Raw genomic sequence first — 17,601 nt, 5'->3', positions numbered from 1 at the left:
ACGGCCACACTCCCAAACTGCTGCTGAGGGACAAATCCCACCCAGAAGAGCAAAGTCTCCTTTGCAGCACGGCTGCCATCCACCTCTCCTCCTCCCACTGCGGCCACACGGAATACACCAAGGAGCATTCCCGTGCAGCAAATGGAGGCACGGTAAGAGCAGTAATTTCAATTAATGTCTACTTCAGGCAAACTGGCGGAGGACAGTGCTTAAATTTAAAGGGATCAAATGCTTTGTCATGGGCTGAGAAAATATTTTAGCACAAAGGAACAACCCATAACTACACTGCTCCATTTGTGCTCTGCACTTGAACTGTGTTTAACACTCCTGGCTAATGACTTATCTACCACCTGAACCAAAGCCCGTAAGCAAAGCTCAAGGGCTGGGAAAGAGGCTCTGCATCATCTTCAGTTTCTCACTCTCACGTTACAACCAGGGCTTCTGAGCTCAGCTCCACTCTGATTCAAGCAGTCCTGGTTTTCTGTGGAACTCCAAACCTGCACAGACTATACAGGTCTAAACTACCCCTGAGCCAAATTGCTTTAAAACGGCCTCTAATTTGATGCTCAACATAGAGGTGACCTCACCCAAGTGTAGCGAAGAGCCAAACGTTTCCAAGTGTTCAGTGTTTCCAAGTGTTCCAAGTTTCAGAAGCTGTAACGATAAATGCTTTGCATTCCTATGACTCCCACAGTTATCACCAGCAGGTGAACTGAGGTGTCTCAGTTTCGGGGTGAGTTTTGTCCTGGACCTAACCCCTGGGGCCACCAGCTGGATTTCCACTCCCTGCCCTCCCTCTCACTCACCTTGGCTGTGACCGGAGCTCTGTGTAAGCGCGTTGGTGATGTTGGGAAGCTCGTTACCATAATTGCCATCTTCCAGGGGACAGACGTCCATCTCGCCCCACTTGCGCAGCTGCCGGAGCCAGCAGGATTTCTCTTCCAGCTTGCAGTGCGGGTTTAACACCACGCACACCCACAGCGCCCCTAAACAAAGCCATGAAATCAAGGAGGTGCCACCACCATACCCGTGGGGCAAAGCTCTTCCGCTGCCTCGCTCGACGTGAAAGCCAGCAAGGTTTCATCAGCCTTCGTAAACTCATTTCAGCATAATGCACGGACCCAGGAGGGGGATTTAGACAGCTTTTAAATGAAAGTAAAACTCCTCTGTAATGAAGCTAAATTATAATCTCATGAGATGGGGGACAGTGGGGAGGAGGGAAGGAGAGAGCGGCTGTGTATGAATTTGTGAGTGCTTCTGTCTGCCAGGACAAATCTAGTGTTTGAACTACACATCAAAAGCATGCTTAAAAACACTCTGGCAAGCTGCACAGTCTGTATCTCCAAAGACTAACCTGATTTTGATCCTACCCACGTTCCAAGCACTTTAAAGCCCGCTCCAAATGCTATTTCATCTGCCATTGTTCTTCAGGCCATTTGCATTCAACTATTTAAAAAGGAGATTTGGTGTATTTTCTTCCTCTTTTTTTTTTCCCACCCCTTTTCTTTTTATTTTTTTTTTTATCCCCAGTAGCCCCCAGCTTGCACAGTAACCTGGAGCTTGACTCGATGCCTCACAGGCAAGAGCCCTCCAAGGTATGAGCCCTCCGGATCTCGCAAGCAGAGGTGCCCATCAGTAGGATGCCCATGCTGACATCCCCGAGTCAACCACAGGCCTGATGATATTGTCTGCTGCGTGAGAGGCAAAACCAGGCCCAAGGACATCTGCTGTCATAAGACCCACATCATCTTTTCATGAGACGGGGCTGATGCTGGTGCTAGTAGCTGAGCCTTGCCAACTCTCCTGGGTCACCCACTGCTCTGAAAAGGGCTGTGGCAACCCAAGTAAGTTAAAAACCATGAAGCCTCCTTTAGGTAATAGCATTTCTGCCCAAATTTCCCTGCAAGGCTACCAGAATACAGCATGTCCCCTCCCTTGTGCCTGCTCTGCAGGGTACAACGGTTACATGCTGGCACAGCTGCAGTGTGCGGTGTCCCCCAGGGATCCCCCCCAGCTGAGTAACCCATGCTGCTCCTCTCTCTGCCTGTGTCAAATCCTGTCACACACCTGGGACAGACAGCTCAGCCTCCCACAGAAACTCCCTCCCCTGTCTCTTCTCCACTGGCCCAGCAGAGACTTGAAGCGCCTTCCTTCTCCCCACCCAGCCAGCTGCTCTCCCCAGCCTCTTAATCAGTCCCAGTGCCAAAGTTCCCACCCTGAAGTGACAGCCAGCAGCAGGACATCACCCACCTCAGCTCCGCCACGCAGTGAGGGGATTCCTCCACGTGCCTAAACCACCTCCCTCACTCACCACGTTCTATGCATCGGCTCCCCAGCTGCACAGCCACACCACCGAGCCAAACAGCCCTGAGCCAGGCTGTGACTCCGACAGCTGAAGCAGCCAGTCCCTATTTCAGGCAGAGCGAGACAAACCCAGGCTAAGCAGTGACGTCCTGCCTCTGGCTCCACCCTGGTGCCTTCCCACTCCTCTGGGTTATAGCTGAGCTTTGGTGGTGCTTCTGGAGTGCATCTCCGAGGGCCCATCCTCGGCCAGTTGGGACTTGTGGACATGTTTGGTTCAAACCGTTAGTAAGGCGTGCAGGCTGTGCGTATCTGGCTCCTTGGAGCAGCTTGGCTCGGCAGGAGAAACGTCATGGCATCACAACGCAGATGGTGGCAGCAGCATCGCATTCAGTAACGGGCATGGGAAAAGCAACTACAGGCACTGAAGATCAGCAAATATTCAAAGCAGCTCTTGCCCAGTCCAGCTCTGTCTCTCAGCTTCGCTGCTCCCAGGGAACCCCCCCAAACCCCACTCCTTTCTAATAAACAGGGAGGAATAAAACTTTTGAGATGCACATGGATTAACAGATGATGTTGTAAGAGGCAAATTATCTCCTTAGTGGCTTTTGGGGCCCATCCCTCCCAGAACAAGTCTATATCACTCATTCCCAGGCTCCTGCAGGCTCTCCAGGGGCTGCATAGACATGGAGTCTTTGAAAAATCAAGTCTCAGCTCCAGAAAATGAGTATTCCTTAAGGCTGTCACCACTGTCCCTCAGCTGAGCGGTGAGTGCTGCCTGCTGCCACCCTGAGGGGATAGAATTCGCCACCTCCTTAGGTGGCCATGACTGAGTACCCTGCACTCAGCTCCTGGTTTTGGGCATCCCGGGGCTCCACCTGGTTTTGGGCATACCCTTCCCACCAGCACTGCCACCTGCTGTCCTTGACCCTCTTCATCCACTCTGGGGCTGCTGTGCAAGAAGCAGCTTCCAGTAACTTTGGCTCACGCCTCTGATGGGGTACAGAGTGGCTCGGCTGATGGGCAAAAATGAGCCCTGGGGCTCTGGCTCCGACCCCCCAGGAAAAGGATGCACCCGCTGGATGTTTGGCTCCCACAACTCAGCTCAGATGTGATCCTCAGAAACCTCATGACTTTGCAGCCTGTTTCTGGGAGCCCTCCGAGGCATCCTTTGCCTGCCAAAATGCTATGCCCCTGGCCTCTCCTGCAGAAGAGAAGATGTGGCAAGGAGGTGGGGACACGGAGTGAAGAGGGATTTGCATCTGTCTCGGCCGTGATCGTTATCTCGGAGATGGAAAAGAGGGGTTCTCTGAGCCCTCTGGTCAGGTGACACCAGCTGACAGGACAAATGACTCCTGTCCTGAGCTGAAATGCCACGCCGGGTCAGACTCTGTCTGTTCACATGCTGCAGAAACCTTCATCTGAACTTTCCAATAGCAGGAGGTTAAGTGGAGAACAAAGTGGCAGATCATGATTAAGCTAAGCCTCTAAACAAAAATGCTTTTTGATGACGGGGCTAGGAGCAGGGACGGGGAGGGTCGGAGCCTTCCCAGCCCAGCGGTCTCGGCTGCCGGCCCCGGAGAGGACAGACGTTCTGATCCCGCGCCCAAGTTTCGAAACCATCAAAGAAATTCTCCTGTTTCCCACAGGGTCGCTCTCTGGCTTAATCTGCTGAAATTCCCCACTGTAAACAAGTGGCCGAGATAAATAAACCCGTCTCCAGGCAGATTAAGGTCAGGCTGCACTTCAGCTGGTTTTTCGTCTATTTTTTGTAATTAGGCTTTAATCGTAACTACTAATGCGCCAGGGCAAATACTCCCACGCCGCAGAGCTCTCCATCCGGCAGGTCTTTCCTCTGGTGCCTCAGCAGACAGGGCAATACATGTTCAGCTGGCAGCACATGCGCAGGCAAATGATGCCCCTTTTTTTTAATTGTTTTTAAACTCTGAAATCCCGCAAAATCCTTTACATTTTCCGTGACATAAATCCACAATCTTCTTTAAGGCTGATCTTCCTCCAATCCCACGCATGTCTGTGATGCAATCTTAGGTAAAATCGATGATTAATTATTAAGCATGTGCCCAAAATAATTTCCGTGAGGCCCATTTTTCTCTTCCACGTGGCAGGGGAAGGCAGTCTGTGCCGGGGCTTCCCGCGGCAGCTGGCAACAGGTCCCTCCCTCATCCCTCCCTTTGGCAGCAGCGGTAACGCCAGGCAGCTTTGGCATTCACAGCCCACAGGCGGTCAGACAACGTGCCTTCACTGCCCCACACTCTCCAGCTACTGGTACCCACCCAGTGATAGTCTGGGGCATCTCTCTGCATTGCTGACATTTGTTAGTGGTGAACGCCAACTCAGTACAGCTCTGGTCCCTCTGTGCCTCCACCCTTCCTTCAGAGGGATGCTCTGCTCCTACAGCAAACACTGCCCAAGGCCAAATCCAAAAGGCTTCTGTAAATGGAGGAGAATAATCCCTGCTCTGGGTATAGTCCATGCCCATCCTGCCCTGCAGCCACTTCTTGGACCATCACCATGCCCTCTGCAGGGGCTTCTCTTCAGCCTGGAGATGCCCAGGCCCTCCCACATGACATGCCTATGCCAGGCATGGTGACGTGTGTTGGCTGGCACCACGCTTCACCTGCTGTCACGCTGATCCAGCCTCGATAGGGCCCCGACGTCCCCTAGCCGCCTTGCCATCTGCCGATGGGGACGTGCTGACGCCTCCTCCCACTCTGCTGACCAAAACTACGTGCACCAACCTGGTCCTTGCACAGTTAGGGCGAGACTGAAACCCAACCACTCTCACTATGTGTGTGCAGGAAAGGAGAGAGGACTCTCTGCTTGGATAGTGGGTTTGAAATCTGACCAAATAATCCGTAATTCTGTGCAAACTGCTTCTGGCATCCAGGCCTGCCCAGACACCCATCCATCCCCCTTTCACCAGTGTGTTTGCTTTCTTCCATGTGGAAATTCTGGCTTGGTGGATTTGGCCTCCTCTCCAAGATCCTTGCATATCCAACCAACTAGCCGCAGCATCCCAAAATCCTGGAAATATCTTCTTGGCAAGCAAGCACAGATGAGCTCTCCAGAGCCAGAGCGTTATTTCCATCCAGGAAACCTCACACAGAAGCAACACATCCCACCCCTGCCTGGCCCTTGTCTGCGCAGTTTGGCCAAGCTCTCTGGGTCTCACAGCTATATTTGTATTTGCTGGGCACTTGGTAGGAGTGTCTGTGATCCCAGCTGCAGTTTCAGGTGCACCACCCTCATCCTTCTTCCAGCTCTACAACATACATACTTATAGTCCCAGCCCATAAGCCCTTGCCCTTACACAGCATCTCCTACCAGCAGGGTGCAGAGAAGCTCAGACTCACTCTTAAAACTACAGCATAAATCAAACTATTCACCCAAGATCCCAGATATCCAGGAGAGCCCAGAACTGCTGGGTTAACTCTACCACACAACCGACTTCCCGGGCCAACGTCATCTAAATGTTTTATTCTAATGATATTATGGTGTCAGCCAGCTGAGCCAGTGTCTAAGGTGCTTAGCTAGAATTACCCAGAACTGCATAAAAGCCAGGCACTGCACTGGCCATCCTGCCCCTGTCGCCCTGGAAACGTGCACCAGAACAGGCAGAAATCTGTTTGATAGGATAAGACTTAAGAACCTGCCTTTCCCTCTGTTTCTCCAGGACACCACTTCCGTGTCCAGGCTACATCCAGCCCATGTCCTCCCTCAAAAAGGCTTTGGGGCAGCACACCAAACACCATGCTGCTGCAAGTGTGGGACCAGCCACACCCTACACACCCACCATCCTTGACCCCTTCACAGGAGAGGGGCTGGTTTAAGGTACTGACGCGTACTTTGGGCCAGATCCAGCTGTCCCACTAGTATTTCCCCAGCAGGGAACAGAAAAAGCATCTCTCAGGGCCTGTGCCCCCAGAAAAGAGCCCCAAAGCCCTCTGGGACAATGTCTGCTGGCCCAGCAGTCCAAGCAACTACGCTACTGCTCTCTCCAAGGTGGTGACCCTTACCCAGCTCATCCCAGAGCTGCCGGCACTTCTCCGTTATGCCCGTCCCCTGCTGCCTCCAGAGGGAGAGCCGAGGATCAGCCATGAACTGCTCTGTTATCAACGTCAGCATCCTGGCCCCATTGGAGTCCCTCATGCGCAGCATCTCCCGGACCTAGAAGGGACAGAGAGAAGGTCTTTGGTGAGACAAACCATGGTCCCTCAAAGACATTTAAGACACGGTCACCTGGCTGATAACCCACAGCTCCCTCACAGTCTGGGGGTCCAGACTGTAAACACACACACACATATACATGTGTATAACGCATAGTCATACATTATAACACTCATACAATGGCCGAGACATAGCTGGTTGGAGTAGCAACCACAGTCTAGTCTGTGAAGAGGACCAAGCAATCAGGGACATGGAAACGAGGCTCTTCTGCAAAGGAAAAGAGCCCGTAGGCTGGTGCCACCTCTCCATGGACTCAGTAGGCTCTGCAGGGTTCGCTTTCCCCCCATCATGCTGATGGGGAGATGAGGGAAAGCCCTTCCTTGCGCAGGGATCAGAGCAAGCCCATTGTGTGGGAGGAAGGGACCCGGCAGGAGAGCATGTGAGACAACCCAGGCCTGACCCAGAGCCTGGATTACAACTGCCTGCTCTGCAACCGGGCAAGAAGGCACTGGAACAGACATTCCCAGCTGTGACGGGCACCCTGCCAGGGCAGCCAGAGAGCTGTCGGCTACGTGACACGCCGAGCAGAGAGGGGAGAGAGCAGCTGGCTCCTCCTCACCTTGGCAAACATGGAGTTGAGCTGCTTCCCCGAGCCGTAGTACCCTCCCTGAGATAGGAACAGCTTCACCTGCTCTCGGACCTGCTCCTCGTCCAAGTGCCAGCAGTTCTCGTCATCGATGCTGGCCCCAGCAGTGGGGTCAGGAGCACCTGGGGGGACAGGGAGGGAGGAGAAAAGAGACAACTGTGTTTATGGTAGCAGGGTCAGCAGTCCCACCAGCGAGAAGAGGATCTCTACTTTATATGGACCCACCTCTGCTTTATCAGCTCAGGCGAGGAAAAACCAAGCAGGGGAAGAGGGAAACCCAGGCAGTGAGCCCCAGCTAGCAGCATCACATTCTCCTTCCACAGTGGTGGCAGAGCTATCAGGAGGAATCCCGACCTCAGGGATATTACCTAGTCCCTCTCCCTCAGCACCCCACTGAAGCAAGGCTGAGGAAGAGTAGGGACCTGCCTTCCCTCAGAGCCCTGGGGGTGCAAGCAGCACAGCTGCAGAGCCTGGAGCACTCCCTGGCTCCAGGAATTGTTCGGGGTCCCCCTGCCCGGGGTCCTCCTCCTCCTGCTCCACATCACTGGTTTTTTTAAGCGTCAGTAAAGCTCCAATTTTTACAAGCCTTTCCTCATGTTAGAAACAGTCTAACAAAGGTACAGAGCTCCAGAGCCCCGGGATAAACACCTGGTCCTGTCCCTTGTTTGCCTTAGGATGGGGACAAGTCCCCATGCATCAGTGTACCTGCCTGGGAGAGACCCTCTGCTGGAGAAAGCAAAGGACCGACAATCCTTCAAAGAGTAACCTGTGACCAGAGCAGGGCCTTTGGCAGGCACACATGGGCGCTCCCAGGCTGTATTCCTTCTTCCAGAGAACAACAACAAAAAACCCAAACCCCACAAGTGCTTTAAACAACAGCTTGGATCCAGTGCCCCTTGCCTTGCCTCTTCTAATTCCCGTTTTTCTCCCTGAGCTTTGCCCTACCTCCCAGCAACACTCTGGCTTCCCAGACTCAGGGGGCAGGCAGCAGCACGGCTCCAGTGAGCAGCCAGGAGTGCAAAAAGGAACAGAAACTCAGGTTTTTGACTCCCTGCTTTTGAGTCCTGCTCCGCAGAAACTCCTCTGGGAAAACCAGTGCCAAGGAGGGACTGGTGTGGCTGGAGGATGCTCCGCTCCACTTTGGTCTGTTTCTCCCATCTCGTCTTCCTCTTGAGCAGGGAAGAGCAAGGTGCTGCACTGACAGCCAAGAGATGCTGTAGCCAACACGGTCCCAATTAAATCTTAATGATGCCTTCCCCACCCGACCGGGATCTGGCTGGGGAGCAGACATCGTTTTCATGTGGAGACAGTTCAGGATGCTGCACACACACCAGCACCGCACATTGGTGAACCAGGAGCTCAAATGTAATTCACGAAAATCAAGCTTCAGGATGCCTGCTCAGCAGGGTAACTGTCTCTTTGTGGCTTATAAGCGAGAAGACATAAACCCGAGGGGTTCTGCTCCTCCAGCAAAGGCTGAGAATGCTCCTGACCCAGTAAGATACAGCTATTTGTATTTAATGTCCTTTACAAAATTCCTTTAATTTCTGCTAACAGTTGCTGCCCGAAAGCGGTTCCAGCAAGCTCGAGGCGCAGCCTACACACCATGCTGAAGGGACAGGATGCTGCTGCTCCCTCTGCAGAATAATTTATAGTTGACACAGCCACATAATTGGGACAGGAGCTGAAGCAGCAGAAAGGAAATCACAACAACCCCTGGATGAGCACAAGGACTTTCACCTACAGACCCTCACATGCCCTGACCCTGCTCCCCTGCCACCGGTGGCCAAGCCCTGCCGTAAGCCACGAGGGACCACCACACTAGGGACAGTCCATCCCATCTCAGCTTTTCCATGCCTTTTCCTTCCCGCCCCCAACGTGGTTCTTATCTTGCAGATAAAGAGCAGACAAGCCAGCGATTATCCCCTATCAGGAACCGATGACTAATCTGTCTACCATAAGCACTTATCCGGCCCCATCACCCAGGTACCTGCTCCTAATATCCTCCTCCCCAACATCCCGCCCACCGCCCCCAGCTGCAACTATCCAGACCTACTGGGTCATCTCGGCTGCCTCTACAGAGTCACCTGGCTGCGTCTATAGGGACAGGAGGGCGTGGGTGCCTGGGGTGACCCATCCCACCTAAGCTCAGCTCATCCTTGGTTCCTCACTGAGGCCACTGTGACAGATAAAGGTGGAAGAATTAGCAAGGTGCAAAAAGTGGCAGCATTTTTCTGGGGTTCCCGGGGCTACCCCCAGCACTCGCGGCTCAAACGTAGCATTAGCAACGGAAAGCCCAGGCAGCGAGGAACGAAGCATGAGCTAAATAAAACCTCCTCCTCCCACGCAACACATTGAGCACTTCACACGTTGGGGTTCGGGCCGTAGCCAAATTAGTAACGTGCCTCCCGCGCCTCTAAATAAAACCCAAATTTGCTTGTAAATGTATTTTGCTCTCCTATAAATGATTCAGAGAGAGGGTTGTAATAGCAGATCCCCACACGTGCAACACAACACAGCAGATAATGGGCGCCCAATTACACCAGGGAGCTGGATAAACATTTAAGAGCAAACAACAGGATTTGTGCTGGGTTTAAATATTAATGGCAGGATTTGTCCACTTCCCCTTGCCAACGTTGACACCGTGGGGGCTTCAGCAGAGGCATGCCGTGACGCAGCCAATGAGTGATTCCCTGTCTCAGCTCCAAAGGAGCAGGGAACGGCATGTAAAACAGCCTGGTGTCTGCGTAACCCGTTTCTCACATAGCAGCGCTCCTGCTCCAAAGAGCCCTGTTTCAGATGTGCTGGATCTTGGTCCTGCCGGATTCAGCTTTAAGGAAGCACCACTGCATATCTTGAGTGGAAAGAGAGCTTCACCAGCCCTGTTTACACCAGCTGTAGCAACAGAGATAAAAATGCAATCCATCACACTCCAAGCAGGAACCCCCCTCACTGTGGGCTCAGGGTTTAACTATTTGACAGCCAAATGAAACTCCTCCATGTGAATACGAAGACTGAGAAATTAAAGACTGGAAAAATCCACAGATTAGAAAACAGAGCCAAGCCAGGCAGAGGAAATTCAATGCCTTGCTCAGAAATTAGGTGACCAACATGAAGGAAACAAAAGATGCTCCTGGACTAGAAAGCAGCAGGCTTCCAGAGCTGAGGAGGTGGTGGGACTGTGTGGGTCACACCAAGGCATCAGTGCATCCCAAACCCAAGAAGGGAAGATTTGTCAGCCAGCTGCCATGGGCAGCACTCCCAGAGTGTGTCACCTAGAGCAGGAGCAGCAACACAAAGAAAAAGGGATAATTACTGTTTCTAATCAGTGCCTGGAGCTGATAAACTGATGGTAAAAGCAACCCAGGGATGCAGGTGGCCACTCTGGCATCTCCCTTGTGGCCATCTCTGCCCAGCACACTCTGGTGGCTCCGGGTCTGGCAGCACTGGCCCTGGGGTCGGCAGTGCCTGGCTGAGCTGCAGCTGCCCAGAGCAGGGCTGGCCGTCATGGCAGAGGTTCTCAAGGGCCATCTCACGACTGCATGCAGTAGCACTGGTGAATGCCTCCGGGCTGCCTCTCCAGTGTCCAGAGAGAAAACAGACATGAAGGAACAGCTTGGGGCAGAGGGTGGAGAGGACCCAGACAAATAAACAAACAGCAGAAAACCTCGGAGAGAAAATAACCAGGCACCAGAAAGGAAATGAACTCTAACAAGGGATTAAAAATAGCAGCAAAGTGAGGAGTAAAGGTCTGCCAAGGCTCCCGGTTGGTTTTCAAGGGGAGGAAGGTTGGATGGAGCCTCCAGGGCAGCCTGAAGAGTCACACCCAACTGACAATAGCACGAGTGAAGCCGGACCAGCTCCCAGCATGGTGGCCTGGAGCTTTCTGGTCTAACTGGAACCAGCACCAGGTCCAGCTATCTTTGGAAGCCACTTGTCAAGCGCCACACATGCTCTGGGGTTATTTGGCAACCCCAGGGTTCTGTAAGTTGTGGGTGAAGAACCGCTGGCAGTGACGCTCTCTCCAGCACTCAGGTGTGTTATTTTCCCTTAAATTCACATCGGCTCAGCAAACAGGAATACGAATCCCCTGGAGGCCTGACCTTCTCCTCCTCCCCATGGGAAGTCAGAATTTCAAAGACATTTATCGGTGCTGCTCTGCAGATGCTGTCATGGGATGACCTCAAAGTTAAAGACTGCCTAAGGACTCCTCAAACATTAGTCCTGGCTCGGTGCGACAAGACAAGCAGGGACTTCCCACACAGCCCACCATCAGCTGCCTTGCTGGGCACAAGGAGCAAGACGGGCTGACAAGTGAAGAACAGTATTAGCCCAGGAGTGGAAGAAAGGGCTCAGGGTGGTCAAGAATACATCTGGGACAAAACGGAAAAGATGAGGCAGGGGATTGCTTATGGCTTTTGCCTAAGTAGTTCTGGTTTTCCCATGCCAAAGCCTGAGGGACCATTCACACTAGGAGTTTTCTGAAGGTCCTCTCCTCTAAGGCAGCTCCTGAGACCCTGCAGGGCCACAGAGTGATTCACACTGACTCTGCTGGCTTGTCCTTGGAGGGAGCTGCCCCTGCACTGAGACAGCGGAGGTTTTGTGGCTTTTTCCACTTCTGGCTGAGAAGAGCATCCCAAGCCTTTCAATGCATCAGCTGAGCACCACAGGCACTGTGTTGCTCACTGGCACTTCCATGGGGCAGACAGACTGTCCTGACCACATCTCCCGGTCATGCCCAAGTGCTGCTTAAGCGGGCAAGTTACCAAGCTGCAAATCCCGAGCCTGCCAAAAGCTCCTGCTCCTTACCAAGGGAAGGGGGAGACTTCACCGACGATATCCAAAGGATATGTCTAAGCCCCAAATCTTCTGCGCCCACAGGCACTGTCAGTCCTCAGAGCTGCCTCTCTTGCCTTTAAGTTTCTAATTAAAGATTTTAATGATCACTGTGTCTGACCCTGCAGAGGCTTCCATCAGCACCCTCTCCTTCCTTGGCCATGGACTGCTTTGGCCTTCAAGAAGAATTCAGTGTTTACCTCCAACGCCCAGACATTTCAATCAGGCTCAGAAGATGTATCCAAGACAGGAGCTTTCCTCCTGTACACCTCACACTGATCCTGTCTTCCTCTTAAAATAAATTCAAATCATTCCCTACAAGCAATATCCAAAACACAGGAAGAGATGAATGCTGTCTCCCAAGCTTGCTGGATAGCTTGGACCTTGTGCATTCGCTGCTGCTGCTGGGTGCTGGATCCACACTGAGAGCAGGAAATGCAGCGCTGCTGTGAGGACTCACTGGTGCTTCTGAGTTCCCCCTCCTCCACACTGCTTACACTTCCTCAGCTTCCATTTCCCCTGAGCCATGCTGGCCTCATGGCAAACTAACATGAGCTCCGGGCTGACGCTCTCAGAAGAGTGGAGGGAGCAGGGTGCCAAGGGGGCCATCACTAAATGCTCCTCACTCCATCAGAGGCCTGGCTATTGGATCCAAGCTCTCCAGCTGCAGGTCCTGGCTGCCCCCAGCAGCCACCCTACTAGGAAAGGCCAAGCAGCCACCAATCACATCTGCTGGCACAATGACAACCTTGCAGCCTTGCTCCGTGCTGGACAGTCACACCACTGGCTTTGACCCCAAGCAGGAACACACTCAGGGAGGGGACACAGCAGCACTGAAACCCTGCCCCACCTCCCCCCCAAGTCTCCTCACTCCAGCTGCCACTTCAGACACCAAGTGCGGAGGTGTCAGACACGTGAGATGCTCTCGCTGTGACTCCACTGCCCTTTGCAGCCGGCTATGAGAGCAGAAACACGACCCACTGAAGCAGGCAGAGGTCAAGTGGGGAGCAGAGCAGCAGGCACGCCTAGGCTCTTTGCTCGGATTGAATCCTTCGAGAACACGCCAGTGCCTTGGCTGCGCTCCGAGACTCCATCATTACTGGATAGTTTGCATTTCCTTCTAGGAAAGCAGCCGGGAAGACCGGCATACGGTACATAGCCAGTGGCTACAGGCTCCTGCACAGAACAAAGCTCTGACACCTCGAGATGAGCGCGACTGACAATGGTCTGTAATTTTCTTTGCTGTTCAGGCTCTGCAGGGGGGAAGGAGCAGCCCTGAAAGACTTATTTTACAAAACTGGACAATCCCCTTCCACAATGGGTATTATCCAGCCAGCCTGAGGTGCAGAATCAGCTCCTCCAACTCACGTGCTCACCATTGACGTGGAAAGACCAGCCCTTTGGGGGACCAGAGGCAGGCAGGGAAGACTTGATGCTGATCTGAAACTCAACAAACCTCTCCTCCAACAAAATGGGAGAAAAAAGAAAGGATTTCTGTAAAGGCTGGTTTTGCTCCAAGGTACAATAACCTCAGGTGTCCAATGCACATACTAGGTTACTGTTCGGGCTGCAGAGGTTGGCCTGCCAGAAGTCACCTTGGCCTCAACCCCAAGGTGAATGAAGGTGTGACCCCAAGACTCTGAAGTAGATATGGCCAAGAAAAGCACACGTAAGCCCATAAAGAGCTATGTAAAGCACACTTTGAAGAATTTAAAATTCCAGGCTCAGTGACCATCTATAAACACTTGAACCACAGCTATAAGGGGCAAGATTTGGATCCCCTTCATCTAGAGCCCTCAGATTGCTCTCACTTAGACAGTTTCACATGCCTGCAGCTCTTCCTGACCCTGGGCTTGTTGCTCAAGTAGCTCTGCAACGCAGTTATGCTGCAGCTGTGCTTCACTAGCAGGACAAGGGCAAACTTTGCCAGCAGTTACCAGGATCAAGAGGCAAAGCCCTGGATAACATCACCCTGAACTTGGATGCAAGGGGTTTTGAGGCTTCCTTTTTACAAGGTGCAACACCTATGAGTTTTAAAACATCTAAAGATCGTCTTAAATCATCATTATATCATCTCATCATCCTAAGGCCGATCTGCATCCTCCCCCAGGAAGAGACAAAAGCTGTTCTCCTGCTTGCAGAGATGTTTACTTGCATGTGACCCTGGCTAGGCAGCCACATGGGTATCAGATAGGTGTCACATTCTGCTGGATCAGTCAACGCTTCTCTGTCGATTCAAAATCGCACACTGGAGCGCATGAATTTGCATGAGTCTGAAGGGACATAGAATTTTTGCTTTGTTTTTTAAAACCACTTGTAAAAACAAGCAGCAGATATTGAACTGGAGCCAACATCTGTATCTTTGTAAGACTCAATCACCAGCTTTTTGCTGGTGCAATAAACATGCAGAACCTTAAAAGCTTTTCTTCAATCTGCTTAAGAGAAAGCAGCCTCAAACAATGGCCAAGAAGGGATCTTGCCCAACCTTGGCTTCAGTGGATCAGCTTAGAGATGGAACGGACTTCACCACATTCTTGCAGTACCATGGCTCCTCATTCTTTCATAACTCCAAAAATTAAGGAACTCCCCCCCAAAAGCCAGTAATTTAGAGCACAAACCACACATGCAGCAGATGTGGCCCAGCACAGGAGACAAAAGCCTCTCGCCAAGGTAAGATCAGGAATGACCAGACAGAAGAAGGAGAAAATATCTAAGATCAGAGCTCCCATCTTCCCTACAGTGGAGGTGAACCCCTGGCCTCACCTCTACATGTGGATTCAATCAGTTCAGAACCTATTTAAGGCTGCATATGGGGCTTTTCATCTTTGGAGCACTTGACAGGCATGTGTTAATCCCCACAACACCCTTCCATGGTAGATAAGTGTTTATTATCTCCGTTCTACAGCTGGTGGGACAGGCACAGTGGTGAGTGGTTCATTGTTGCAAACCCTGGGCAACCTCAGCTCCTGGGCTCCTTGGAAAGACACAGTGAGCACAACCAGCTTGAGCAACTCCCCAGGTAGCCTGGGTCACCTCCTGGGCCAGTGGGCAACCGGGATGGGCACTCCCCCAGCTGATGCTTTCCAGAGGAGGAAGGCAAAAGCATCTTCCAAACACAAAGCCCCAGGACATGTCTCTGCTGCCTTTGTGCAGTAGGTTAGGACAGCAGCATTCATTTATTACGGGAAAATTAACGGCCATGGAGATTAAAGCTTTATCTCCCGCAGGCTCGGTCGCATCTGACTTAGCAACGTGCAGGGCTGGGCTGACACGCTGAGGGAGCCACATCCCCATTACACCTCCCCCTCCACAGAGTTCCAGCATCATGCCCTTCTGCGTTGGGGTGTAAATGTGCTCCCTTCCTCCACCCTTGGTTTCTCCATCCTGCTCCAAGCTATGCCTTGTGCACCGCCAGCCTGTCTGCTCTGCCTTTTCTTGCCTGGTGAAGCCAGTGTTTGACAGATAAACACATGAAGAACAGAGGGCAGAACAGGGATGTGTGGCCAACACTAGTATGGTCCCAACACCCATACATTAATGTCAGTTTGAGATTGCGACCTCTCTCTGTGCAGCAAAAGACAAACATGGCAAAAGGTCACCACCAGCACTGTGAAACTACCCCGCCAGCCCTAAACAAAGTGAATCAGGGCCAAGCCACCTAGACAGGAAGGAGGACCTACCATGCACTTGGTTGATCTCCGAGTTGGACGACAGGATCTCATCAGCCAATTTCTGGGCGGTGGGCAGCACCTCAGTGTGATGTGCTGTGATCAGATACTGAACAAACTTCTGGAGCTGGTCCCTGTTCATCTGGAAAAGGGTCTCTGAGATGGGAAGACGGAGTTTGACCTGGTCCGGCTTGCGGATCCTGTACAGTGAAAGTGCCACAACGTGGGCGCAGTAAAAAATGTCCTTGTTCCCACAGCCGCATGTCACTGAGGTGATTTTACAGCGGTCGAAGCTGATGGCCACCTTGTAGGTCATCTCTGGTTCTGTCGCAGTTGCTGGCTCTGTTACCGTCCCGCTGAGGTGGAACCCTGAAGAGGGAAAGGAAAAGAGGGAAAGGCCATGTTAGCTCCCCTCTGACCACAACTCCCCATGCAAACTCTGGACAAAGGGCAAGGCCAGCAAAGGCTGCTCATACATCACTACGTCAAGGAGCGCACCAACCAACTCACACCATCCTGGTGGCTTCCACCCAGCAATACTCAGCCCATGTAAACACACTTCTGCACCAACACGCACGTGCAGCCAGACTCACTGGTGAGTTTATTTAACAGCCAAACCCTCAGGGGAAGCACAAAGCTGCTCAGTTCCCATTTGTTTAAGAGTTTCTCAGACTGTTTCTCCCCTGGGAGTCGTCTTCATCCACGCCTCCCTCTCACTAAATTTGCAACTCGCGAGCAAGGGCTGGCAGAAAAAGGTCAGTCTTTCTTTTCTTTAATGAGGCAGACAAAAAAACTCCACAAATTAAATGCAGCGCAACTCCATCTTGAGTCCCTCAAGCAGGTAGAGTGCTCCAGGGCATGGCCACAGCTCTGAGCTCTTCCACACAGCAGGAACAAGGGACAGAAGCAATGTATAGTCCCAACCACAGGCTGCGGGGGAAACAGTTTGTTCCTTAAGCTCCATGATATTTGCTGCTCACTTGTGAGCTCTTGAGCTTTCCCCAAAATACTGCTGCCAAAGACAGCCAGCAACTCATTGGTGCAATCCATGCGCTGGGCTGCAGGGACAGCCCAAATCACTCACTCAAATGTTACAGTGCTCCCGACAGCCTCCACCATTCCGTAAGGGGTTGCAGCACCTTCAGGCACATGAAAAGAAGTCCCAGCAAGTCCCAAATGCAGGTGAAGACCACGAAACAGGCTTAGAAGGTCCTCTGGGTCCAGGGAAGGTGGATGCACCAAGGAAGCGAGGGATGAAGTCAGTGAGAAAAGACTGCATGCCCATCAACCTCAGTCTGAAAGCCCAGGCCCTTCCCAGGAACTGGCAAACAAGAAAGGTCCAACACCAACATTTTGCACTTGCCCGGCCACCTGGAAATGAGACATCTTTTTTCCCCCCACTCATCTGCCTGGTTTCTCTAAGGAAAACAAGGCTGCAACAGGAGATAAATTAACATAGCTGGGGCCATCTGGTGCCCCCATGTCAGAGCCTGGCATGGAATCTGGGACCCAGTGCCCTGCCCCACCCATCCCAGGCCTCCTCCCCAAAGAGGATGCTCACTTTTCTCCATGCCACTGCAACCTTATTAAGCCCGTGTTTGTACAGAGGTCCCTGTGGTGCCTGCCGTCCCCCTGGAGAAGGCAGCAGACAGCTGAGAGCCCTACAATTAGTGACAGAAAAGGAGAAGGGGTGGTGGTGGGGGGGGTGTGAAGATTAAAATACATTAACTGCATCAAACCCTTGTGCGTTTGCCAGCTCTCACAAAGGCTTTCCGAGACAAATTCTACCAGAGGTTTTTAATAAATGGCATCAAAACCAGCTATTCACTGCCAGTCCCTTTAAAGCCACGCCAAAAACCACATTCAAATCTGATTAAGCGTCAAGGAGGTCTGCTTCTACTTCAGTGCAGGGAAGGGGGAAAGCAGACCTGTTCTGCTGCCGTTGCCTCAAACCCACCCCAC

The 17,601-nt window shown here is 52.3% G+C and overlaps 1 protein-coding gene across 1 annotated transcript in view; it reads right to left on the bottom strand.

The window, feature by feature from the left end:
• Positions 1-16,008, bottom strand: part of LOC104491824 (zinc finger SWIM domain-containing protein 5) — a gene marked incomplete at both ends in the record, with an annotated part of 27,265 nt that extends 11,257 nt beyond the window's left edge. The window contains 4 exons of the mRNA XM_010134300.1: positions 807-986; positions 6,339-6,489; positions 7,109-7,257; positions 15,652-16,008. Of these exons, the coding sequence (XP_010132602.1) occupies positions 807-986; positions 6,339-6,489; positions 7,109-7,257; positions 15,652-16,008 (837 nt within the window). The remainder of the gene's footprint in view (positions 1-806; positions 987-6,338; positions 6,490-7,108; positions 7,258-15,651) is intronic.
• Positions 16,009-17,601: the final 1,593 nt, after the last annotated feature.

The sequence above is a fragment of the Buceros rhinoceros genome, unplaced genomic scaffold (assembly GCF_000710305.1).
Source record: "Buceros rhinoceros silvestris isolate BGI_N320 unplaced genomic scaffold, ASM71030v1 scaffold27300, whole genome shotgun sequence".
Lineage (NCBI taxonomy): Eukaryota > Metazoa > Chordata > Aves > Bucerotiformes > Bucerotidae > Buceros > Buceros rhinoceros.
Note: the sequence above shows the minus strand (reverse complement) of the source record. Positions and strands in the feature narration are given on the sequence as shown.